The following is a 26,850-nucleotide window of genomic DNA, read 5'->3' as shown; positions in this document are numbered from 1 at the left end:
ATATAATACCAGCATTTAGAGAACCAAGATCTTTGGGTAGGCGTGTTATAAATATACATAACCACAAACGATACACAGTGGTATCATCATAAGACTCGTATAGTGGGTGAAAAAAAAAATCACTGAAATATTTTTTTAAACAAATTAATATCTAAATATATAATATATAAAAAATAATTTTTATATGTTTAATTAATTAAAAAATGATATATTCTAAAATGACTTTAAGCATGGTTAAGCATTTTTTTTCTAAGAAAGTTATGCAAAATATTAGTTATATTCTTGATAAAGAAAAAGATTTTACTCCAACCTATCTAGAAGTTTAATGATATTTTTGGTAAAAAAATTTAAATTCTGATGGAAATTGAATTTTCTTATATTCCATATAAATTTTTTTCATAAAATGTGGAAATCTTATTCTTATGAGAAAGCTATTTTTTCATGTCTCTCATTTGAAAATTCTAACCGAACATAAGGTATTCTCTATTTTCTATTGACCACACTTTCTCTCTCCTCTTTTGGTATAGACATAGGAACTAGTTGAAGTTAAAAATAGACATTTTAAGCTGGTTCAATTCTATCTTCTTGATGAGGTTGTGTGGTTGTTGAATTTTATTAAATCATGTCTAAATAAAACCTGGAAGCAATAAATTATTGTAGATATTTATTTAGATGCTCTCCCTGAAAGTTATGTTTGAAAATAAAAATTGATGTATTATAAAAATTGAAATGAGTTGTAGGAAAAAAATCATTACGAACCAAATGCAAGTATTGTACATGTTTTTTTTTTAGTAAAAATGGATAAGTACAGCAATGAGAATTGGCACGTACAATGTTCTTTGAACCGCATATTCATGTCCAATTAATATATATTTCCTACTTTTTATAATTATATCTTACTTGTTTAGTTTCCATTGTTAAATCAAATCGCATTAACACTTTGCTCTTATGTTTTTGCTTTGTGAATTTCTGATTGTTCTTTTCATTTAAAGGCATACAAAACAACGCTGATAAATTAATGTTTGACATAAACATGCAAAGATATATAGCAAGTTTATTATTTTCAGTGCTCATGAATAGAATCTCGTACCTAATATGATTATCTCTAGCAACATTACAATTTGATGAACTTGGTAAGGATTGTAATGTTATCTATATATGGATGTTTGAGTTATTATAAGCATAGAGTTTTGGAAAGAAAGGTGATGAATATCCTATGTTGTATCTATCTTGTAAAATATAGGGAAAATAAGTTATTTACGATGCAAAAGGAGAAAGAAGTGTCATGGTAACTTCTAATTATTTTCATTTTGTGCTTTTTGAAAATAAAATAAGAATGTGGAGAGATGATATCATAAGAGCGTTGTATTGCAACGTATGTGTAACAATCTGAGATTTCATCCAAAAAGACTAACTGAAAGTTATTATTTAAGATTCTTGGTTCTGTATAAGCACCTAAAATCTTTCTATTGCATAGCTGATGTAGAACTAAATGCACGCCCGTAAAGATTCTCACACATTTTACCTATTTAAGCTATAGTATCATCATCAAGCTAAGACTCCAAATTCATTCAAATTCAATTATTAATACTATAAATCTAATTTATCTCCATATTGCAGTGTCTCCTACTCTATATGGGCTATGAGCCTAGTCCACTTTAATTCCATTAATAACAATCCATGAGTTCATCCTAAAAGCTAGCTGGAAGATGTTATTTGGGATCTTTGGTTGTGTATAAGTATTGAGGATCTCCCTATTGCATAGCTAATGTGGAATTACGTGCTTGCACGAATCCTCATGGTATGACTAAACATGTGTGGTCAAAAATAAAAAGGAAAATGTAATAATACATGCATAATATCACCTTTAATTTATGTTAGTGCATTAGATATGAGTGTTATAAAGGTACCACCAAAGGAGGAAAAAAAAAAGAATAGCTGAAAGAATTATAAACGCAAAAATTTATACCACGACTCTTGAAAGGGAGATCAAAGTCATCGTCTGTCTTGGCTTTCTCACCTTCTGACGTAAGAGGTTTTAGCTACTGGCAACTAGGGGTTCATTTGTGCTCAGAAGAAAAGGTTGCAGCCCTGATACTAGATGAGATGAGAGAGTGGAACAACTCGAGAACGTTAATCACCAACTAATCATAACATCAACTGTTGCTTTAAGCAATCTAGATGTTGTAAAAACCATAGTGATTTGATAAAGATATCGGTTCGCAAGCTACTTGTAAATCAACACTGGACATCATACGAAATGAAAGAATATAAGTTTACAGATATGTCTCTTATATGGTCTCCCTTAGGATGTCTTACCTAACATTTTAGGTTATTTATAGTCATTGATTTCAAATGCTAATTTAATGATCATATAAACTTCAAGAGAGGTCCCTCTAAGTAATATGACTTTATCAACTCTTAAGCAAGAATTATTTTGCTTGTTTATATTATATATATATTAAAAAAAAACTCAATAGGAACTTTAGGCTAATAGAAACTACTAGCATGTTTATTATATTGGATATGATCTATTCATCTTGAATGATATTTGTTATAAAAGAAAAAAAGAAAAAAAAACCTCGTACGTGACTTTGTATTCCATGTTTGCCATTACTATAAATCTTTCAAAGAAAAGTTAAAGATACATATCTAATGAATTATAATTTGCAAAATGTCTATTATTCTTACCAAAAGAAAACATTTTGGGCATGTTGAAATATTAGATACTTCTAACTTCTATTTTCTACTTCTCATTGCCAATTTCTTGGCATCTAGAACAGAGTTGATAAATGTAGAAAGTCGTACATATAAGATGACGAAAGGAAGTAAGATGGAGGATTTTTTTTTGTTTGTTTTTGAAATAGCAAAGGATGAATGAATGTTAGAGATAAAAGGTTTGATCCAAGGCATTAGCCACAACGAACATTTTAACATGTGTCCTTAAGAAACCTTGAAGTGAACATAACAAATTTGATTTGACAGGGATGGGAAGGTGACTTCTTAAATTGTCACGCCCCGAACCCAGCACTTAGGTTCGGAACACGACATAGCCGCATACTCTCTTAGGCAGAGCCCTAGAGAATATGCTAGGCCTAAAAAAAATTATTACAACCTCAATATCTAGGAACAATAATCTCAATTCATAACAAATAATAAAACTGATCCAATTACAAAATTTAATCATCCAAATAGTATCAATAATGCTCTATCTATTCATCTCTTCTACTTGTGATTTCAATCATAGCTAAGTACTACGTAACTTGCAACTCAGAAAAGGAGAAAGAGGAAAGAGGTTGTGAGCTTTACAACACAGTAAAAATTCTGAGCCGTCACACCATAAGTAATAAAAAAAATCAATTAGTAATACCAGATAAAATGAATATCGTATCAATACTCGGAAAGCTCATACAAATAACATGCACATAGGTTCTCATTATCATCTTTTCAAAGAAGCGTAATATATATATATATATCAATATAACCAACTATTCAACGATAGTTCTTATGTCATGTCATTTGTTTCTCATTAAATTGATTTTTAGGTTTCTTATCAATTATCTTTTAACTTTGGACTAACCAAAATTATGACCTAGTCCAAGACTGCCAAAATTCTCTGCATCAGCCCGTGGACGCTATTCCATGCATAAGCTCGTAAATGTTATTCTCATTTGAGAAGCTCATGGGTGATGCCCCACATATAAGCCCATAGAGGCTATCTCCATGTGTCAAGCCAACAGGCATTGAAACTCTTAATCCAACATTTCTTATAAAGAGGTTGGAGAATCAATGAATGGAACTAACTTCATTTTAGGCAGCTCGAAACACACATTTGAAAGGGAAGCGGAGGTAAGATAAATAGTGGGGTATCATGTCATTGTCAAATTCTTGCGTCTCTTTTTAGTTGAAAAGTAAGTCTTGACTTATTGATGGAAGAGCATCTCTATCATATACTAAGCAAGAATCTCTGTCATAATCTTTCACATATGTAAAACCTCGTGTATGACCATAAATCATCAATCCAAAGATGTCGACAAATTTTTCTTTTTTCCTTCTGGACTATGATATAGTGTATCGGGGTGGATCATAACTTTTGGTCCATCTTCTATTTCATTGGATCATCATCCAATTACAACGAAAAGTAAGAATTTGTAAGTCAATTATGAATGGACGTAATGTCATAGAATATGCTAGAGTTAAGATGGGTGGATTGGAAGTTTGGATCCACTTGGGTAAACAACACCTTTCTTGAACTCCTTAATGCTCTTCATACTTTTCTATCTTCTAGCAGAAATATTTTTCCAATTCTTGCATCAGAAAAACAAACTCCAAACATATGCAACGTGGAAGAATTGGCTCTTTATACTTAAATATCTCGTAAATTATGTTGATCTTATGAATCACATGAATCCTTTTTTGACGCCAAGTTCTTCTTTTTTTTTTTTTTTTTTGGACATAATGGAATGAAGACATACTAGTACTTAATTACGTAGGTTTATATATTTTGAGTTGCACTATCTAATATTTGAATGAAACCAAAATCTCCTGTTATCAACCATATGAGTGTGCCTTTATTGGAACAACCCTCAATTTACCTGTTGACAATAGGGCTGGCCCCACAGCTTCACTTATTTTAATTATAATAAGAGAGGAAAAAGTTCATCTCAAGATTAGTTCCAAACACAACCTTTGGTGGGATCAGTCTCGCTGGTCATGTACTTTTATTTCCCCATCGGGCATGTTGGTTATGAAAAGTTCTACCATCCTTTTATTTGTGTCGTCAAGCATGAAACACAAAAAAAAAAAAAAAAAACCCTCTCCGAGCCTGGTGCGCAGGTTAGCAGCGTGCGCCGGGAGGTCGAAATCACGACCCTTCCCGACCTTCACACGTCACCAGCGGCGCAGGATAGCGCCGCACGTTAGCGGGCGCGGCAGCCGCAGCGCAGAAGAAGAAACGGTACAAAATGCTCTCCAACCTCGCTGCGCTCTGGAGTCAGGACCCAGGAGTCGCAGCTTAACCCTCTCTTCTTTCCCTGCCCGTGCTGCCCGTGCTGCCCGCCCTTCGCTGCCAAGTACGCCTTCCTTTGCCGACGGCCGTGGTCTCTCTCATAAGTGAATAACCATCTCCTCTGTCTCTCTCTCAAAACCGCGACCCAAATCTCTCTCAAAATCCCTCGATTTCGCCGCTCCCATCTCCTCGCCCACCCGTCTCGCGTCCTCCTCCTCCTCGATCTCGCTCTCATCTCGCGCCTTCCGATTCGATCCGCCATCCGTCCGATCTTGAGGCCGCCTGGCCGAGGCGCCCCGCTGGGTCCAGATTAGGGTTTGTCTCTCGTCGAGTATTGATTGGGAGATTTTGGGATCTGTGGGTGGGTGCGAGGGGGGCGGATCTAGGGTTTGGCGGATTGGAAAGTTTCTAGGGTTTGAGCGATTCCGGGAGCTGGCGGAGGAATTGAGGGTGGGGAATTGATGGTTCGCGCCGGAGGAGGGATCGGAACAACCAAAACCGGGGAAGATGCAAGGCTATGCATGGGCGGGAAGGTGAGGAAAGGAAACGGAGGCGGCACATGTGGCCAGTCCCCGCGCACGGCACAGCAGCTGCAGCTCTCCCACCGCCGGCGCCACTAGCTCCCCGATTGACCCCCTTGGCATCCGATTCCTTCCAGCCCTCAGCTGATTCTTTCGTAAAGGTGCTTCCTTTTCTTGGATTTCTTTTCTTTTTCCTTGTGTTGGTATGTCGACTAGGGAAAAAGTGGAGTTTGGCGAGTCTTGGATTGGGGAATTTGGTGATTGGTTTGTTTTTTGTCATTTGGATTTGTGGATCTTTGATCGAAGGTCTAGTCTTGATTCTCCATGCCGTAGATGTGGGTCTTTTCGATTTCTGGTTCCGTATGCCTTAATTCTTTGTTATATTATCGGATATTTTAGTATTTTTGTGCTTCAAGATTTTTTGCGGAGCTTGTATATTCCCTGCTCTCAGCTACTATGCGTTTGCTTTTTTTTTTTTCAAGTTTTTTCCTCGGTAGATTCGTGTATCGTGTAATTTCTGGAGTGTTTGTTGCTATTTTCTCACTCAAGTGTGTGTTTTGCCCTTATGATCTCACAGAAAAGGCTTTGAGTTTTTTAGAGTTTGGTGCTGCAAAGAAACTATAAATTGTGTCAATAGTGTTCGTTAGATAGAAGCTTTCATTTGGGATTTCTAAGTTTATTGGAACTTTGCCAGTAAAATTTTGATTGTTTCAGTTTGTTTAGGGATAATCTTTTCCAAATACTAATTGTAAACCACCCGTCATCAAGTCATGCCAGCATCATGCTTTTTTCAAATCGTCTTCCCTCTACTGGACAGAATCTTAGTGTTAGTTATGAAAACTCTAGTTTTAGGGGGAAACAAGAAGGAATTAGAAAAGGAAAACATCTGCATCATGTATCATTTTTTCGAAGTGGATTAGAAGGATGTCTACTATAGTTGAATTCAGCTAGAAACAATGACTAATTCCTAGGGATGTATGGTGGCTTGTACAAATTTGCCATGGGAACTGGTTTACGTTATCACCTGTGTGGGATTACAACAGGTGGCTTAACTGTGGATTGGGGGGGGGGTGCAGGGGAAAGTCCTGCATTCTTGAATCGTGCTTTTTCTTCCAATTATGCTTAAGACATAGTGCCACATACGTGGATTGTGGGATCACAGGACAACCCTTTATCTGTTGTCTGGTTTGTTATTGTGGTTGCCAGATGTGGCTACCCAAAATGTTTCGTTTGTCGTGATGCTGTTCTGTCTGTTCAGCCTTTAATTTGTGGTATAAATATGCTCCCAGTCTCCTTTATGTGACGTCCAAAACTTTCATTCTCCTTTCTACTACATCTAATTTCTTTCCAAATTCCAATCTTAGCGTAACTTCCACTGCACAAGCTTGTCGTGATGCTGTTCTTTCTGTTCAGCCTTTAATTTGTGGTATAAATATGCTCACAATCTCCTTTATGTGATGTCCAAAACTTTCATTCTCCTTTCAACTACATCTAATTTCTTTCCAAATTCCAATTTTAGCATAACTTCCATTGCACAAGCTTAAGCTGTGAAACCAAAAGGTGTTTTTCTGTTGGAGGCTCATGGTAAGTGTATTTCTTGCCATAACTGCTTTAGTCAGGAACATGTGACTCATAAATAGAGGTTGGCATCATCATGATCATCAATCACTACATTGTTCGTTTATCCATTATATAGTTATGTTGAGGCTCATCTTTTAAGTTACTAGGTTCTCTAGTTTGTAATCTTGACTGGTACTGTAAGAACCCACAAGATTGTCATTTGCAAGTTAATTTATTAAATTAAGTTGCTGGCCTTTGATTTTGTGAGATAGCTGGTCACAGCAAGGAATAGACCTCCCTTTTCATGATTAGATCATTTTTCTTGTAGTCTATTGCCCTTACTCTGTTCCTTTACTTTTCTGTCTGCATTAGGGGTCAATGTGTGTTGGAAAAAAATGGTTTTCTTGATATTCTATTCCAACATCAAGGACTTTCCTATTTATGATTCGATCGGTTGTCTTGATATTCTATTCCAACACCAAGGACTTTCCTATTTATGATTTGATCGATTTCGAGAGACTCCTCATCCTTATGTATTTTCTTAAATTTTCTGATTGCAATGGGCATAAATGAGTAGAAAAACAAAAGAAAGTTGTTGGAGTGATCTTCTGTTCCTACTTCATATGTTGGTAGATTTCTCATTTTCTCTCTGGGCATTTACTGTTTACTGTGTCTGCTGTTACCTAACTTGCCATTTTCTTTCCTTTTGAGAATACTGAGATGCCATTATTTGCTTGTTTAGTGTCTGTATGCTATATGGTTGTTTTAATCTAAGCTTGGAATTATAATTTCTACCATCATAATTTTCTTAGTTGAGCATTACTTGTGGTGAAGTCTCTCTTGTTTAGGCCATGAGAGGTTGGTGGTAGGAAAGAAGGTTAAATGAGAATGTATTCTTTAGTAATTCTTTCTTGTTCTAAGCATGCAACCTTTAAGGAGTAATTGTGTAGGCTCTTTCTAATTCTGAGCATGCAGCCTTTAAGGAGTCATTGTGTAGTCTGTGCTGGTAATTTATTAAGGGCCAAACAAGGCGGCAAAGATCTTACCTCACTAGAAGAGGTAGAATTTTGGGAAAAGCTAAAGGTATGATGCTTGATCGGGGAACCAGGAGTGTTTTTTTTTCTCAGAAAAAAATACCTGACCAATTTTTATGAAGCTTTAGCCTTTTTGGGATTAGAATATTATAATATTATTCATTTTGTTACTATCATACTGGTAAAAATGAGATGATGGACCTATTATGATTTTTTTTTAATTATGATGTTCTGATTGACCTTTCAGAAGGTACTTATTTGAGTGAAGATATCCATGCCTGTCCAGTGGTGGAGACTGTAGAGACTTTTATCCTACTGTGGAGAATTGGGTTTGAAGTCCGTAATGTTAGGAAGTGTTATATTATGTTTGTTTTTTAAAATAGCAGAAAATGGTAAATTTTGATGTTATATACTTTTATGTACTTTTAATTGTTTACTTTCTGATGTCTTGGTTTGAAACAATGAAAAACAATAAATATATGAAATACCCTATATTTACATGACTTTCACAATTATTTTATCTATGAGGAGGAATTGACTCGATTGGAGGTAGTGAGAAGGAATATTAAGGGACACTGGGGGGCTTGGTTCTGGAAATGAGCCTGTGGCATATCAGGATTTCTAAAACCATATTCCTATAATTGTATTACAACACCATAAAGAAGAAGTTTACTGCAATAATTTTCAGAACATGTTTTTATGTATTCTGAGGTGAACTCATAATTTTTTTTCTTCGGTGGCTTATTTGCATTCGAAGTTTATTGTTTTATGACATGAGATAATTTTTGACTTCTTGAGTAGCCCTTTTATGTTTAATAACTAGTTTAATCAAGTGTCATGACATACTAATAGCTAGATATGCTTATATGTTGCACTTGTTGTTTCCACATAAGGTTTTTATCTGGGAAAAAGTTAGGAAAATTAATACTTTTTAAATTCAGTAGTTAGTAATTATTATTCATATTTCCTACTATATCTTTTTTTTTTTGGGCCATGTATTATTACCATGGAATGCCGTACCGGCCCGTACCGGTCGGTACGGGCCGGTACGTACCGGTCGGTACGGGCCGGTACGTACCGGTCCGGCCGTGGACCGGTACCGGAACGGATAAAAAACCGGTATTTTCCGGTTTTTTATCCGAACCGGCCGGTACGGGTGCGTACCGGCCGGTTCGAGCCCGTACCGGCCGGTTCGGAGCCCGTACCGGCCTCGTACCGGTACGATTTTTTTTTTTAGAACCACAGCGCCGCGCGCTGTGGTTTTTGAAACCACCGCGTACCGGCCGGTACGGGACTGGTACCAGCCGGTACGTATCGGACCGGACCGGTACCATACCGGTCCGGCCGGCCACCGGTACGCCGACCGGTACCGGTACGGCGGACCTTGATTATTACAGAACTTTATGTTGTTAACATGAGCTGATGATTGGAGATAAACAATTTGAAACATCCAGTGTTGCAGAAACATTAAGTTTGTCGCAGCTATTTTGTTCTATACTGTGATCGTACTAGTTGGTACCATGACTGCATTTATTATTACTTTGAGACTGAATAATTTTTTTACTGAATAGTGAGATTATATTTATTGTAGGATTGCAAGTTGTGCTTTTTTTCCCTGAATGGTTTACTTCGTGGTGACTTGGTTCATGCTCGACAGAATTTTAAAAAGCAATTCATTTGATGCATTTTGAAGAAGTAATTCTCATATTTAGTTAATCTTGCGGAATTATGCCTGACTTAAAATATGTTATTAAAATGCACTTTCAGAAATTTAGAGCCTCCGTTAGTTCAAATTTCTTAAAAAAAAAATGTGTATATGATACAGTGTATACATATAAATATATATACATACTTACATTGTTCATACATAGATACATATATGTGTGTATATATTCATGCATATGATGTATATTCATTGATATGCATGTATTAATAGTTTATGTAAATGCATATGCACATGCATAGATTCATGCATATGTTCAGTGAGATGTATAATATTTGTAACATATGTGCGCATGTACATGTATACATGGACTTATTTAAGTGTTCATATTATTTGCACAGACTATTTTAGGTATGAATGTTTGCATTTATGTATTGTTTTGGTCAAGAGTGAACTATGTAGGACAAAAATGATTGCTAGCTTATTAATTGGCAATTCCAGCATGAGCTTTTCTCCCTTGTTATGACTTGCATTAATGTGAAGATATCATTTAAGTCTATTTTGTATCATGGATGAAATATATTGACAGCTTTGAGTTGCTCTATGTACCTTAAAGTTTGTTTGGCGTCACTCCTGTATAATGCTTTTTCTTTTACTGTTGCTGGCTCCAAGAACCTTCTTAGTCTATGATATAGTCAATTTAGACAGTAATATCTTATTGTTACATGGATATGTTTGGCAGACCTTGCCAATCTAGATTGCACAGAAGGGTATACACCTATAAGATAATCATAATAATTAAGATGATTTAATATTTATAAATGCATGTAATATGTCCGTATAATGTTACAGGTTTATGTGTGGTTTATCACTTTGATCACCAGAATATGACAACAGAAGAGTTCTATCGTTAACTCAAGCAATATACAAAAGGGAAACTAGTTAAATTCTGAAATATGTGCATTTCCAATTTGATGCAATGTACAGACTATTGCATGACTTTATGTGTTCCTGTTTTGTCTAGTTTGGTCACCCATCAAGCAATGGGAAAAGTAAGAATAGTAAAAGAATTTCTTGTTCAATCTTTATCAGAATGTTGATTTAATTGTTGATATGACAACTAACGAAATTCTTTTTGTTACGAACAATAGAAGGTTTAGGTGAAGACTTGTTGCCTATATGAGATAATTGGAGATAGTTTTTTATACAAGGAATTTGTTGTAAGTGATAATGATGGCCTTTATGTTGATTCAACATGTGCTTGGAAAAAAGAGACATTGATGTTCATCCTGAGGTTTATTACTTTGTGGATACCTTTGCTCAAAATGGCTTCCAGTAATGGACTGTTATTTTTGTGATCTCTCTGCAATAGGTTTTTCTCACAAATCAGCAAAGTTTGCCCATTTGTTTGGAAAACAAAATGTTCACTTGTCCATTTTGATGACTATGTGAGTAGGTTTTGTGGCAAGTTGGTTGTTGAAGAATATAGGTTCTTCCAGAAGATATGGAGCAATATTTTAAAGGACCAATGCAAGCTTTTGATTCTGCTACTGTTTATAGTGTGCAGTGACCTTAATGTGTTTCTTATAATTGATGCATGGCGTATTTAAAAGAAATCTGTATACTTTAGAATAGAAGCTCCTACTGACTTGGGTTGTAATGCTAGTTGTTCAGTTTTCTGCTGTCTATCATATTAATTTCCCCGGCAGTGTTTGCTTTTATAATCTAGTGATTCCAACATATTTATGCATTCGCTTGTCAGTATATTGCTTTTGCCGTGGATGATTGAAGTTGTTAGCTATAGAATTATTCTACTACTGGTTCTTTTCTGCTGGCATAATCTGGCTAGAACCTTCCTTACTGCAGATCCTTGTTGCGCCTCTTTTGCATTTTGTCTTTGATACTTAATAAATTCCTTTTATCTAGGTGTTTGGATGTCTTTATGAAGTATGTATAAACCCAAAAACTGTTGCAAAAATTGTTTTAAAATAGTCATATAGCACCCTGGAAAAAAATGAAGTCGGCCATTTAGTCTTCATTGTAACGGTAATGTTTATAAATAGTATCAGTTTCTATGATCTGTTTAATTATGTATTACAAACTGATTTTGTTTTGCCAAGCTCCTTGATGAATGACATCTATTATAAGTAGATTTATACAAATTGGTGAATTTGTATTTCTGCTTTTATTTGATATATGGCATAATGATTGATCTATAAAATTTCTAGGTATTTCGAAGTCAAGTTAATGTTTAGTGCGGTGTGGAGCTGACATATTTAGTGAGTATTAGATTGGAAGTTCCTTTTGCTGGAACTTTTAGCAGAGAATATTTTTTGTGCACTGTTGCTTTATTCAGTTTTATCCTTGTGCAAGTTATTAAATATGTCAGATATTTGGATTTATACAAATGCCTTTTTAGATGGTCTTGTTTGCTTAATGTGCATATGCATGCTATGTTTAATTCATTCTTTAAAATCTAGCTAGCCTATTGTGATAAATCTTTTCCATTGGTAATGGTAGAAATAATTACTTTTTATATTCTGGAAATACCGAAATTTTCGGATATCTGTGCTAGCTGTTCTGTATTTTGAGTTGTTAACTGATTAGTGTACTTTATTTTGTAATCTATTTCCTTGTTGCTTTCAGTTCAGCTTTTTTCTTCTTGATTCCAATGTCTGTTGTTTTTTATTGCCAGTGTGTTTCAGCTTAAGAAATGGAGCAGAGGGTTTCCTTATGCATATTCTTTTTGCATGTTTATGTATGGTTATGTTTATTTCCTGTGAATCCATATGGATATTTATATTTTTGATGTGTATGTGGGTGTTCTCCCATTGGCTATGTAATTTTCCAACTTCAAGTATTTTTAAATTATATCCTAAATTATGCTTTTTGTTGACTGAATGTTAGAACTGGAATGCTAATATCTAATATATGGATTTGGAGATCATGTTAGTTAATACTAAGGACCACTGGGAAGTTGGATTGGTAAGTATGGTGCCCTTATTAAAATTTCTTGGTCTATGTCTGTACATTTAATTTGCTTAAGTATTCTGAGATTGTTTTCTTGTTTCTTGAACTGAAGTTCTTCTGTCGTTCTTTTACTTTGCATTTACACTGCCATGAAGACTGTTTATTGCTTTTGTTTAATCTTTTCCTGATGTTTCTGTTGTTTTGTAGGATGGGCGCAAAATTCGAGTTGGTGACTGTGCTCTTTTCCAGGCTGTCAATGCTCCACCTTTCATTGGAATAATACGTTGGTTTTCAGCAGGCAAAGAGGATTATCTTGAGTTATGTGTAAATTGGCTTTACAGACCTGCTGACGTAAAGCTTGCCAAAGGCATATCACCTGAAGCTGCACCGAACGAGGTCTTCTACTCATTTCACAAGGACGTGATTTCAGCTGCCACATTGCTTCATCCATGTAAAGTTGCATTTTTGCGTAAAGGTGTCGACCTTCCAGCAGGGATATCATCATTTGTGTGTAGGCGAGTATATGATACAGCAAACAAGTGTTTGTGGTGGCTAACTGATCAGGATTATATCAATGTAAGTCCTGTAGCTTTCTAGCATCTTTCTGCATGTATAAGGCGATGGATACATACGTACATTCGTTTTTCCTTTATATGTTAAATTCTAGTTATCGATTATTCCTCTTCTTATTATTATTTTTAACTCAGGAGCGTCAGGAAGAGGTAGACCAACTTTTGGACAGAACACGACTAGAGATGCATGCAGCAGTGCAGTCAGGCGGGCGTTCTCCAAAACCTCTGAATGGTCCTGCGTCCGCACAACAATTGAAATCTGGTTCAGATAGTGTACAAAATAGTGGCACCTCCATTCCTCAGTCTAAGGGGAAGAAGAGGGAGAGAGGTGATCAGGGCACGGAGCCCATTAAACGCGAGCGGTCTGCTAAGACGGAGGATGGTGATTCTGCTAACTTTAAATTTGACAGCATGATAAAAGATGAAATTGCCAAAATTACAGAAAAAGGTGGGCTTGTAAACAATGAAGGGGTTGAGAAACTGGTGAATCTCATGCAACTTGATAGAAATGAGAGAAAAATAGACCTGGCTGGTAGGATATTGCTTGCAGATGTGATTGCGGCCACTGATTTAAATGATTGCCTTGTTAGATTTGTGCAGCTCAGGGGTGTTCCTGTTCTGGATGATTGGCTTCAGGAGGCACACAAAGGTAAAACTGGCGATGGCAACAGTCCCAAGGAAAGTGATAAAGCCACTGAGGAACTGCTGCTTGCTCTACTTCGTGCTCTGGAAAAGTTGCCTGTAAATCTTAATGCTTTACAGACTTGCAACATTGGCAAGTCGGTAAATCACTTGCGTAGTCATAAGAACTTGGAGATCCACAAAAAGGCTAGGAGTCTTGTCGACACTTGGAAGAAACGAGTTGGTGCAGAAATGACAAAGAACAATGATGCGAAATCTGTAGGGTCAAGCCAGGCTGTAGCATGGCCTGGAAAGTCAGGTTTTCCTGAAGTTTCTCATCCAGGAAACAGACGTACTGGATCAAATGAGGTAGCTGTGAAAAGCCCCAGTCAGCCTTCTGCTTGTAAAACTTTGCCTGGTAAGCCTGGCATTTCAGATCCTGTTGCAAAGCCAAGTCCGTTTACATCAGGATCTTTAAAACAATCACCTTTACCTGCTTCGGGGGCTGTTGGCTTGAAGGATCCACTTGGCAAAACAAGTGGTGGCAGTGGGACTCAGGAGTTGCCCCCGACAGTGGTGAAAGAAGAAAAGAGCAGCAGTTCGAGTCAGTCTCAGAACAATAGCCAGTCTTGTTCAAGTGATCATGCAAAAAAAATGGGTTCTTCATGGAAAGAGGATGCAAGGAGTTCAACTGCTGGCTCAATGAATGCTAGCAAGATTTCTGGCAGTTCTTCTCGCCACCGAAGGTCTGGCAATGGGCTTCTGGGAGCAAGTAATTCTGGAATTCAGAAGGAACCTAATTTGGGTAAGTCTGGTTCTCTTAACAGGACTACAACACTGGATAAAGCATCACAATCTGGATTGACATGTGAAAAGTCACTTGATGTACCTGTTGCAGATCATGGAAATAGCCACAGGTTGATTGTTAGGCTTCCTAACCCTGGTCGCAGTCCTGCCCGAAGTGGAAGTGGAGGTTCAGTTGAGGACCCTTCAGTGACTGGTAGCAGAGCATCATCACCTGGGGTTCCTGATAAACATGAGCATAATGATCGTAAAATGAAACTAAGGAGCGATGCTTGTCGGTCTCATATTGCCACCAATGCAAATATAGAAACATGGCAGAGCAATGATGTAAAAGAAGGGGTAGTTGGATCTGATGAAGGGGACAGATCACCAACAACTATTCTTGATGAAGAACACCGGAGTGCTGATGAAACTGGGAAGGTCTCTGATGTTCCAAGAACTGGCTGTTCATCCTCTGGGAATGAAAAAGGGGTTTTCTTGCCTGAATCTAGGACAAGGAACTCTTTCAGCTCTATAAATGCACTGATTGAAAGCTGTGCAAAATGTTCTGAATCTAGCGTTCCTTTATCGGCTGGGGATGATATAGGAATGAATTTACTTGCTAGTGTGGCTGCTGGGGAAATGTCAAAGTCTGACTTGATTTCTCCCACTGGCTCGCCTGGAACTTCACCTGCAGTGGAGGACCCTTGTACTGCCAATAATGAGGCTAAGTCAAGACTGTCATGCGACGATGGTGTTGTCCAGAGTCATGCCAGGTCTGAAGAATCTGCTGATGTTGACTCCGGGAAGCATGGGAAGAGTGTTGGTTCTGTGTTAGCAAGGGATGTGCCGCAACAGGTAGGCGCCAACTTTTCAGGTGATGAAAAAATCATCATGCCATTGCAGGATAATAATATATTGACAGGCGAGCAACCCAAACAGTCTCCCGTTTCCAGTGCAAGTTTTCATAAAACTACAGATTCTTATATGAAATCAGAAGGGAAACTCGAGGAAGAGAGAGCTGATAGATGTTATTCTATGTCTAGTCCATCAAACGTCAAGGAGGAGAGTGAAGGTGATGGAGCTTATCTACACCGGGACAGGTTAATGAGTAGTGGGCAGGTTACTGATAGTCTTGCAGATTGTAAGCCTAAGTTAAGGAGTCCATCAATGGATGAGAGTAAACCCATTGATTGTGCCCGTGAAAAGATTGGAGGGGGCAATATGTGCACTTCTGGAGTTGTTTGCAACACTTTGGCTGGTGCTTGTGAGTTTGAAAAGGCTGCTTCAGGCAGAAAATCTGAGAAGCTGGTAGTTGAAGAATCTTCCTCTTGTCCTCCCATTGATAAAGAGCTGCCTGGTGGTGCTACCTTAACGGACCAGCAACAACCTCCTGTTGCGGCAAATCATGCAGTGGCTTTAGATAAAAGTGCTGATGATGCTGTTGCTCTTTCTGGTGCTGATGAAGTTCTTTGTCCTGAAAATGATGACGACTCCAAGACCAAGAAGTCTGATAATTTGAGGGCTGGTAATTTGGACTTCAGTAACAGTGAAAAGAAAGAAAGTTCTAGTATTGCTGCTTCAAGCATTGATGAACGAGTTGCATCAACTGTTATCTCACTTGTCTCTGGCAATGGGGTTGATGATAACCTAGAAATAAAGCAGCCTCTTGAGGTTTGTCTTACTGGGTCAGCCAACAATCAGCTTCCGTGCAGTATTCCTCCTCAAGAAACTGAGCCATGTGCAAAGTCTTCTGGTTCTAAGATGTCTGGAGCTGATGCTGATGGAAAGGAGGAGCTTGCATCTTCTGCAGAGGCTTCTTCATTGGCTGTTACGGCTGAGCCACATGTTTCGGCTAAGCTCGACTTTGATTTAAATGAAGGCATCCCTGGAGATGATGGGAACCAAGGCGAGCAAGCTTCCTCAGCTGCACCAATATGTTCATCTGCAGTTCGCATGCCTAACCTGACTCCATATGCATCTCCCATGTTAAGTGGCTTGCCTAGTCCAATCACAGTGGCTGCTGCAGCGAAGGGACCGTTCGTTCCACCTGAAAATTTATTGAAGACTAAGGCTGAGCCTGGGTGGAAAGGTTCAGCTGCCACCAGTGCATTTCGCCCTGCTGAACCACGAAAGGTTCTTGAGATGCTACTTAGTACTTCTAATGTCCCAGCATCTGATGCTGCAGGGAAGCAGGGTCGTCCACCTTTGGACATCGATCTGAATATACCTGATGAGAGAGTACTTGAGGACATGGGTTCTCAGAGCTCTGCTCAGACAACAGGCTCTGAATCAGGAGTCATTAGCAATCAGGAGGCACCCACACGAACTGCTGGGGGACTTGATCTTGATTTAAATAGAATCGATGAGGGTACAGAAAATGGGCAATTCTTAGCAAGCACCAGCCAGAGGTTAGAGGTGCCACTTTTGCCAGTAAGACCAGCACCTGGAGGATTCTCTAATGGGGAGGCCAACATATTAAGGGACTTTGATCTTAATAATGGACCAGGACTTGATGAAGTTGGTTCAGAACCTGCACCAAGAAGCCAGCATGCCAAGAGCAGCAGCAGTCTGCCCTTCTTACCGCCATTAGCAGGCCTCAGAATGAACAATGCTGAAGTAGGAAATGTATCATCTTGGTTTCCTTCGGGTAATTCCTATCCAGCTGTTGCTATACCATCTTTCTTGCCTGATAGAGGGGAGCAGCCTTACCCTATTGTTGCAGCTCCAGGGACCCAGAGGATTTTGGGGTCAGTTACAGGTGGTGGCACATTTGGAAATGATATTTACAGAGGCCCAGTGCTTTCATCATCTCCAGCCATGGCCTTTTCCCCTGCTACGGCATTTCCATATGCTGGCTTCCCTTTTGGCTCCAGTTTTCCTCTCACGTCAACTTCCTTCACAGGTGGATCAACAGCCTATGTTGATTCATCATCTGGAGGTGCTTCATGCTTTCCTACCATTTCATCACAGCTTGTTGGACCAGCAGGTGCTGTCTCGTCCCATTATCCAAGGCCTTATGTTATAAGCCTTCCAGAAGGTAGTACTAGTGGAGGATCTGATAACAGTAGAAAGTGGGCCAGACAAGGTCTTGATCTCAACGCAGGTCCAGGGAGTGCAGATATGGAAGGAAAAGATGACAGATTGCCTTCAGCATCGAGACAACTCTTGGTTGCCCCTTCTCAGGCTTTTGTGGAGGACCAGGCAAGGATGTACCAGGTGCCTGGTGGGGGTCTGAAGAGGAAAGAGCCAGAAGGGGGTTGGGATGCAGATAGATCTGGTCACAAGCAACTTTCGTGGCAGTAAGGAGGTCTCAGGGGAACCCATTTCTTTGATGACTTGAGGATCTGGTGAGCCACCAGCTACTCTCTTTTTTTTTTCTCCTTCCCTTATGGCCGTGAAAGCGTAATAGTGTTTATTGTATATGGATTTTTCTATTCTGGTGCATATGGATGAGTTAGACCTTAATTTGCAGGCACAAGCGTTTGTGGACTCTCTTTCCTGTATTGCTTTTGCACTAAGTTATACACACACAATGTCACATGCGTCCTGGTGTTTGCCTCGAGGATGATGTGGAACTCTTTCAGAGGGAATCAAACCTTGTTGTAATTCATGTAAATGTTGAGATATGATGCTCCTTTAGAAACAATTTTCATGGCTTCAGCAGTTGCTTAGCTTCTTTTAGCATTTATGGGCATGCTTGCTGGTTTAGTCAAGGAGGGTAAATATATGGCTGGCCTTGGAGGATGGATGGTAAGTCACATCTATCTTACTATTTCAATTCTCTGTCATCTCTTCCACCAAAGCCACTGTAATTAAATGCACCTTGTTGGTCAGAGTAGTTTGTTACTTTGTTTGTATAATCTCTCCTGGGGGGTGGTATTGCAGCTTTACATGTCCGCCTGCATTGTTGCTCCAAAGAATTAACATTATAATGCTACATCAGTTAGACAATTAGATATGCCATCTAGGCACCTCTTCCAGTGGCACAGGACTCATCTTCCTTGTTTGAATTGCCAAGGCATGACCATGTGTCGTTTGTATTTTTAGTTTTATCGACTGTGCAACAATATAATCTCTCTTCCAAGTTTGGTCTGTTGAACTTTGTAATGTCCGAAGATTTGGCAGCCGAACATGTAGTGGTATGAGCTGTAGTTCAAACATGTTTTATATCTTATTGAATGTCAGTTACCTGAGCCATTTCATTCTTAGGGCAGATTTTGGAGGAGGATATAATCCGAAGGTTTGCTAAATGTAATCTCACTTCCAATTTTTTCTGGTGAACTTTGTCATGACAGAAGATTTTGCAGCCAACCATGTAGTGGTTTGAGCTGTAGTTAAAACATGTTTTATGTATTATTGAATGACAATGACTCGGGCCATTTTATTCTTAGGGCACGACTGGCAACTTTTATTTTTCTTGATTTTGCTTAGGATGGGTTTCAATGGCAGGTTTAAGTATTTGCTGGTGGATTTAAAGGTGCTGCATTTTCCCCCCTGTTTTTTTCATTACTCTCTTGGCAGAAATTGCATGCCATTTGGATGCTGTAAGCCTCTAACAAAGCAGTTCAGAGAAAATTAGTTCATCACATGTTTGCTATTTAGCATTTTTGAAAGTCCTGGTTTCTAGTCTCCACCATTACAGACTTCTGTTGCTGTCTTGCTTGTTATCAATCTTTTTGGTCTTTGGCATAATCCCTTTTTTACTATATCTCTTCGAGATCTGGTATGCATATCTGCCATGTGGTTCTTGTGTGTTCTGAATGCTGCATTTGTGTATATATCAATGAATCCAAGATTCTGGTGTTAAATGACTTCTTACAGTTACTTGTGTTTGATTGTGATCTTTAGGTGAGCTCAAGACATACTTCTAACTTAATGCATGGTATATATAATTGTCTCAAAGAAAGGAGTTCTGTGTTTGGTTGGGGATCTACCTTGCATAGTTTCGACAGCATTGAGTTGGATGGTGGAGTCAGAATGATTATATTTGTTTAGTTTTGTTTAAATTATACCGATGCTTTTGTAATTCTAATGCAATGTTGGATGGGACATAATTTCAGTACAAGTAGTCTAAGCCATTCATCTTTAAACATCTGGGATTTAGAATGAGGGCTAAACAAATGTTAATGACAGATTGTCTTTCCTTCAACTTGCTTGGCTGGTGTGAAGTGGAAAAGAATGAGCTGTATCCTTGGAACGCTTGTCCGAACTGTGCCACAAGATGTGTGATTCACTGCAATACATGCTGTGGGTGTTATGCATTGGGTCGTTTTTTGGTGATGATTTTTGAATTTGCATATGTTTATGTTTAATATTCCAAGTACACGACGAACGTCTGATTTGCCCATGGATATGCCAAGGAGGATCCAATTTTTGTGTATGTAATTGTTTTATTAACCACTTCGTTCACTGCAAGTAGCGCATGGGGAAAAATTGAACCATTGGTTTGCATTACCAGTTTTCTTCTTGATGTCATGCTGAAAAATCCGATCATGGTACCGCTGGGGCCGAGGAGCTGATTTTATGAGATGGTATTTATTATTATTGTTGAGGAGGTTGGGAGGTATTGAGCTACCTAATGGGAGAAGCCTTCCTTGGGGGCTTTTGAAGTTGCCCAATCTTGGTATTACTGGAGCAATCAAAGCTCGTCCGCTCCATAAATTATACAGATTGATGTATTACCAGAGGGTGGAATTCATGTTCTCCTCCAAGGGGAGGTCGTCTTTTTTCATTGTGTATGAGACATCGACCAACTATTCAAGCTTCAATCCACATTCTCCTCCAAGAAAATGAGGGATTTGTCCATTGGAGCATGCAGCGGATTTTGAGATGCTTCAGCTCAGTGTTATTTTTCATGTTTCATTCTGGTATTCCAGAATTGCCGAGATGTGGGATCTAAATGCTACCCTGGATCTCTCATATTTCCCTCTCAGTTCAGGCTAGCTTTCCCACTTCAATCATTACAAGGCTTGTTTGGTCGATGGCTCAGAACTCCCAACTGCCTATTTCCCGTACTTCTTTATCTAAAAGAATCGCGTGAAGGGAAAGGATTTGGTATTCTGCTTCCTCCTGTGGCAGCAGCTGTATTCACATATTATCTATTAAGCAGCCATCAGCACTTTCTGTCTCAGGCCAGTTGGTGGTCATATCTTGTTGCTACTCTGGATTTCGGCTTCAAGTTGTATCAAGTTTCTTTATTCTCTACGCTGTTTCTGCAGTCTCAGGTGCCTGTGAGTTCCTTTTGTCTCAATTGCTGCTGCTGTCGTCTCTACGACTGGGTTTTCCCGTTCATATAATGCAACCTTCATACCGTGTAATTTTCCTTTGGATACAGGATAGCTTCAGCTCCTTTTCTTCAAAAAGAAAACAAAGCTCAAGGCGCCCCCCCACGGGCAACGTCTGACTGACCCCATAGCTGTCCTCGCCCTTCAATCACGCAAAAGGGAGGGACACCAATGATAACGAACGAAAGTTTGGTCTCATTAAATAAAAAGCAAGCAGGATACAAAGGACGCGATCCCCGTGATGAGATGGATCCCCACACCCATATTGCCAGCCATAAAGTCTACAATTCCTTCGTGAGTTGCACCCATCACGTCCTTTTCCTTCTGACAAACACCTCACCTAACGAGACAAGCACAAAAAGCAAAAGAAAAAAGAAGGCCATGTCGTGGAAACGACGTCATGCGTGGGGTGGCCTTGCTTCCCACGTCCGCCCATTCAAACCGATGCGCTCTTCATGAAAGCGACCGGACTCGGTTTCCCTGTTGAGGTTGATGGTTTGTCGCCTCTACGTCTCCATCTTGCTTGCTGCGTGACGCCATGTTTGGATTTTTTGACTTGGAAAAATTGCGCCTCGGAGGATGCCGTCCACGACATGCAAATACCCTACTTCCGGGTGCTGAAAGATAGAGAGAGGACGGACGGGAGGGGGGGGGGATTGAAGTCAACAAAAGGAGCGGACGTCGTCATATTGAGATAGAAAAATATTTCCGCATGAAATTTTTATTGCCGTTTTGGTACTTTTTCCACATTAATTGGGTTTTGTAATCAAATGAAAATATGTGAAAAGTTGAATCCCCCCCCCCCCCCTCCCTACCCTGTCCAATGAGTTGCTTGTAGAATTACATGCAGAAAATGGGTTGCAATTGACACGTCACTGATGGGAGATAAAATGGATGGTCCTGCTCCAACACGGAACCACTCAAACCCGGACAAGCCCACCTACCACGGCATGAAACCGAGCCGGCCTCGACCGAAAGAGGTGACCTTGGCCGAAGACCGAGCCGATCTCGATCGAAGGAGGCAACCTCAGCTAAAGACCAAACCAACCTCGCTAAATGCATGCCACGATCTCCAAGTCCGTCCGGCCTCGGTCCGAGGCCAAGTCGACCTCAATCCTACCAACCTTAATTTCACCGTCTCCAAATCCCTCATTTAATATCTTGCGGATCCTCGGAACAAGACTGGAGAAATATCTTCTAAATCCTCATTGAAGGCCCCGTGGATCCTCAGAGCAAATCTGAAATGATGTCTCCTGGATCCTCCGTCGGCGGACTCAGTCTCCGTAATTCGTGCTGCTAGCTGATTACAATTCAGCCAAAAGGCTACAAGTAACAGCCAAAATCCTCACTCTATAAAAAGGAGGTAGGAAAAGGCCTTCGGCAAGCCAAAAAAAAAGATAGTAAAAGGTAGAAGAAAGCTATTCTAAACCCTTCCAAAAACCAAGCTAACTTAGCCATCGGAGGGCCTTCGTGCAAGTACCCTGGAGCTCAAAAGGTAGCCCTCTTTCTCCAACCCGGCCGATGTCTCCTCATCTTCTTCCGGCGTGATCACCCTCCGACCAGATTTCAACCACAATAGTCACCATCAATGCAAGTAGGTTTTTGGAACTGGTTTTAACTATAATTTTTTTGAATAAGGATTCAAAAAAATATCATGCCCCACTTGCGCAGGTCACGTGAGGCACCTAGTGCCTATGTGGGGGCCATATGAGGGAGAACACGGAGATCCTCCGCCGATGTGGGATCTTTCATTAGGATTTGGAAATGTTGATGCATTTTCGGTGGAACTGCTTGATTGCTTCGCTAAAATAACTTGGGCCCAGTTGCTCGGAAAGGACAGTGGGTTCAGGCCATTTTGGGACGGCCATAACACCCAAATTAGTTCCACAAACCTGAAATGATTAGGGGTGCTAATTTATTGGACGATTTTATTTGCAAGTTTTGAAGATTACCGTGCCCATTGAACAACACACCAAGATAAAGATGCAAGAAGCAAGGACGAAGAAAGAAAGTACAAAGGACATATAATAGTCAATTAGTCATGTCTGTTACAAGAATGTCGCAGATAGTTTCATTCTAATCCCTACGCAATCTTTATTTGGCTAACATGTTGAATACTAAATGTTAGCCCCCACATGAGTACAATTTGTTAGCCATGACATGACTCCCCAATCAGGCTAATCTATTATATAGATCTAAAATATAGGTCTATCGCAAAGTTCTCTATCCATTATATAAATGCTTGTATAAATCTTGATAGCTTACCGAGAAAACAAAAATCTCGCAAAGTCCGCACACTCAGACGGGCAATATATTAACAGGCCAAGCCCAAAGCCGAAGACCACCAAAGGTAACAAGACCACCCCAGACGAGGCCCGGCCTGGCCTGGAAAATCATACAAAAGCAAACCATGGAGGCCTATCCAAGTGGGCCTCCATGGTTACCAGTCAACATTATTTCAAAGGACCGTTGTGTCATGTGGATCCAGTGCTATGGCTTTTGGCAAAGACTGTAAGATGCAAGCTAATGAATGCATGATTTGATCCGAGTAACATGCACCATAATGCTAATCTATATCATCTAAGTGGGCCTGGGCTGGATAAGATGAGTTTGGGCTGCCCCAACTGCTGCTTAGGTAATAGTTTGGACGTGAGTCATGGCCTGTCCAAGATCAATGTCCATCCTTGGTAACCACGGATGCTAGACCCAAACATGACCTGATGGTAGGTTGAAAATTACCAGGCACTCCAGACTCGAGTCGACCCAAGTAACTGAATGATGCACCTGCTTGTGGTCCCTTGATATCCAAATGGGAGTGACAAAAGAAGCTAAGCACAATTTCATTCGTGATGTCTTAGTCTCCATTTTTTTCCTCTTTAATTAATAGGTATATGCCCTCTTGAATATAGAAAATTATATGAATCCAAGTTGCTATTTGTATATATAATCTTATAAAATACTTATTTTGCATGTATATCTTCTTCTTTCTTTTTTTCATACATATCTACTCCATCTCATGCAGTTAAGAAAGGAGTAGTTTAAAATTAAAATGATCGAAATATCATTAACAGATAGGTATATATATATATATATATATATAAAAGATATGTATGTAAATAACAATTTTTCATAAAAAATTTATATATTTTTCCATATTTAAGAGATTATAGTTCTCATTTTGCTGTTTGATGGGATCATTTTCACACGTCAAGTAATTCATCACAGATGGAGTGAAACACTCCGCGGTATTTTTTATTTCCATTCGAAAGTCGGAACCTAGGTGCTTCCTTTCCAAAAGATGTGGGCAGATACGAGAGTCCCAAATTATTTTTTTATGGGCCGGAAATTCGTTACTATGGTGTAACATCCCCTCAAAATTTGGAGTTATAACATCGCGCATGGCAGGTTGGATTCTCTATTTTCCCTATGTCTAGGTGGTCTTTTATTGGGGTTCAAGCCTGAAGTTTGGACTTAAATTTATACATGAATTATGGCAGTGGGGATGCCTGGGCCTGATGTTCAGTCATAAAATTGTTCTATTATGACCTACATGATGAAGATTCAATATACATAAAAAAATAAGTTATTAATAATATTATCTCCTAATGTAATTTTTTTCTCCATTGAGATAGTTTCCAATTTAGGATATAGGCAAGGTTAAATCCAGTTGGCTACCAATCCCAACTCTAAACCCCAAGATAGCCCTGATTCGTTGCCGATTTTTTGTCTTGTTTTTTGTTTCATAACTCTATCTAGGGATAGCATCGAGCTGGATATAGATCGGATAGGTCATTATCTGTATTTAGCTTGTAATTAAAAATCATATACCCATACCCACCTAGTATCTGTTTCAGGGTAGGGTAGGCTGGTAGAGTTAAAAGGAATGGTTGGACCTTGGGCAAAACAGCAAAAAAACAATCTTTTTAGGCATACAAATCAAATAAATAAAAAAGATTATAAAAATAGATCTCAATATTTTGCATAATATTAAACAAAATAAGAGACAGAGATACAAAACATATAATACTAAATTTTCAATAATAACAAATAAAAATATTATTTTTAGGAAGTAAAAAAATTAATAAAAGGATACATTGAAGTAGCTCAAATTTTTGGAAATGGAAACAAGAATCAATAATCATATCAAATAGTTCCGTAGCAACTGAAGCAAAAATATATGATCATAATATAGAAGGCAAAATAAAAAAAATAAAAAAATTGAATTACTATGGTGAATAGAAATTTGGGTGTGGGTGGGGAGTGACGGATCAACTGGCATCCGATCAGCTTGGGGAAAAGAGTGGGTGCGACACTGCAACCAGAGTTTCGTTGGAAAGAGTAAGGACAACAGGATGATCAAAGACATAAAACAAGCGAGTGGAGGGCAAAGGATAGGAAGGAGATTAATGAAGTTATACATATTTAGGTCAGATTCGAGGTGCTTTTTCTATTACCTGCATCTGCTCTAGTTCTGCTTCGAATTTTGAAATTAAGATTTGTACTTGCCGCCAATTCTAAATAGGTGGAGTAAATTCTATCTCACTAGAGTCGGATCGGATCATATATTTGATAGGATGAAGTAAATTATCGCCCCTAACTCCATTCTCTTCTATGTGGTTGGAGTGGCCATGTTAGCATCCAATAAGAATTGCTTTAAAGTTATGGAGCCCTACTATTCGTCGAGCAAAAAAAAACAAAAAAAAAAAAATTCATGCCAATGGCATGAGAAAATGGAGGTGGTAATATTGGGCATTAATTTTGGCGACGTTCCACGTGTCAATAGGTTTTGTTTCCAGTGTGGTGGAAGGATCGGACCCGGAAGCAATTTTTTTTTTTTTTTTTTGTGGTAAAAAACGACATTCATATAGCTCTTACATAATTGCAGCCTGCCAAGTCAGAAGCAATAAAATGATACAGGGGGAATAGGAATCTCAGTGAGATTAGTCCAAGAAATCTCACCAGAGTGTCTAGCCACGTAGAAGGCTACTCAGTTTGCAGCTCTGTTTGTAAAGAAAGCCAAACCTCTGGCCAGCCTGCGAGTCTCACAAATCAGTAGGTGACTGTCCCCGTATCAATCAGCTTTCAGTATCCAATCGATCACCGTGGTGGAATCTTCCTCGAGATATACTGTCTACACCCAGTGTCCCCCTAGCATAAGAGATGCTCTTTCATGCTGCCCGAAGTTCTGCCTCAATGACTGTCAATCCGGGTGCGACAACCACCTGCCGCCACCAGACTGCTATGGTAGTCTCTGATCACAAATCTCATAGCTCCATATGCTCCATCCACCAACACACCGTCATCAAGTTCACTTTAAGATGACTAAGGGGTGGGGTCATCCAAGAAAAAAAGGTAAATTTGGGCGCTAAAGAAACAGAATGGATGTCTCAGATATTTCTGGCTATCCCAGAGAAACTTAACGTGATACGCAAAGTTCTGTCCACCACTGCCCTCAGGGCCGCTTCAGTGTCTTTGAAGAGACGGATATCCCTGTCCAACTATAGATCATAGGCTAGGTATGCCCTCTGATATTCTTCTCAATTGTACCCGTTCTACTCGTGACCCGGAAGCAGTTTTCAGAAACTTGCACGAAGCTAGACTTTCTTATCCTCGACAGCGTCAAATCAGGAACCGTCATGGGCTTTAAAATATGGTTTCAATTATTGTTGACAACTTGCCTCCGCAGATGACGGGGAGAAGCAAATGCAGACGCGTCTACGGTCCACAACACCGCCCTTTAAAATCATGTCAAATGACACCTTGACAAAAGATATTTCAGCAGTGTTTGGCGACCACAAAATTCTTGTAACAGAGAGCTGGAGAACTGATTG

At 39.2% G+C, this 26,850-nt stretch overlaps 1 protein-coding gene across 5 annotated transcripts; it reads left to right on the top strand.

Annotated features, from left to right (window-relative positions):
- The first annotated feature begins 4,998 nt into the window (after nt 1–4,998).
- LOC103710036 lies at nt 4,999–19,984 on the top strand. Of its 5 annotated transcripts, none has more exons than XR_005512502.1 (5): nt 5,000–5,690; nt 12,964–13,332; nt 13,464–18,082; nt 18,208–18,485; nt 19,869–19,984. XR_005512502.1 is itself a non-coding variant. In XM_039128128.1 (5 exons), the coding sequence occupies exons 1-4, from the start codon at nt 5,526–5,528 to the stop codon at nt 18,036–18,038; spliced, it is 5,016 nt and encodes a 1,671-aa protein (XP_038984056.1). In that variant the 5' UTR covers nt 5,000–5,525; the 3' UTR covers nt 18,039–18,082; nt 18,208–18,828. The 5 variants fall into 5 exon arrangements, 4 of the variants coding, with proteins under 4 accessions (XP_026661591.2, XP_038984055.1, XP_038984056.1 ...); XM_039128128.1 differs by lacking the exon at nt 19,869–19,984 and having other exon boundaries at nt 13,464–14,754; nt 14,848–18,082; nt 18,208–18,828; XM_026805790.2 differs by lacking the exons at nt 18,208–18,485; nt 19,869–19,984 and adding an exon at nt 19,584–19,785 and having other exon boundaries at nt 4,999–5,690.
- The last annotated feature ends 6,866 nt before the right edge of the window (nt 19,985–26,850 follow it).

This window comes from Phoenix dactylifera, chromosome 7 (genome assembly GCF_009389715.1).
Source record: "Phoenix dactylifera cultivar Barhee BC4 chromosome 7, palm_55x_up_171113_PBpolish2nd_filt_p, whole genome shotgun sequence".
Taxonomy (NCBI): Eukaryota; Viridiplantae; Streptophyta; class Magnoliopsida; order Arecales; family Arecaceae; genus Phoenix; species Phoenix dactylifera.
Note: the sequence above shows the minus strand (reverse complement) of the source record. Positions and strands in the feature narration are given on the sequence as shown.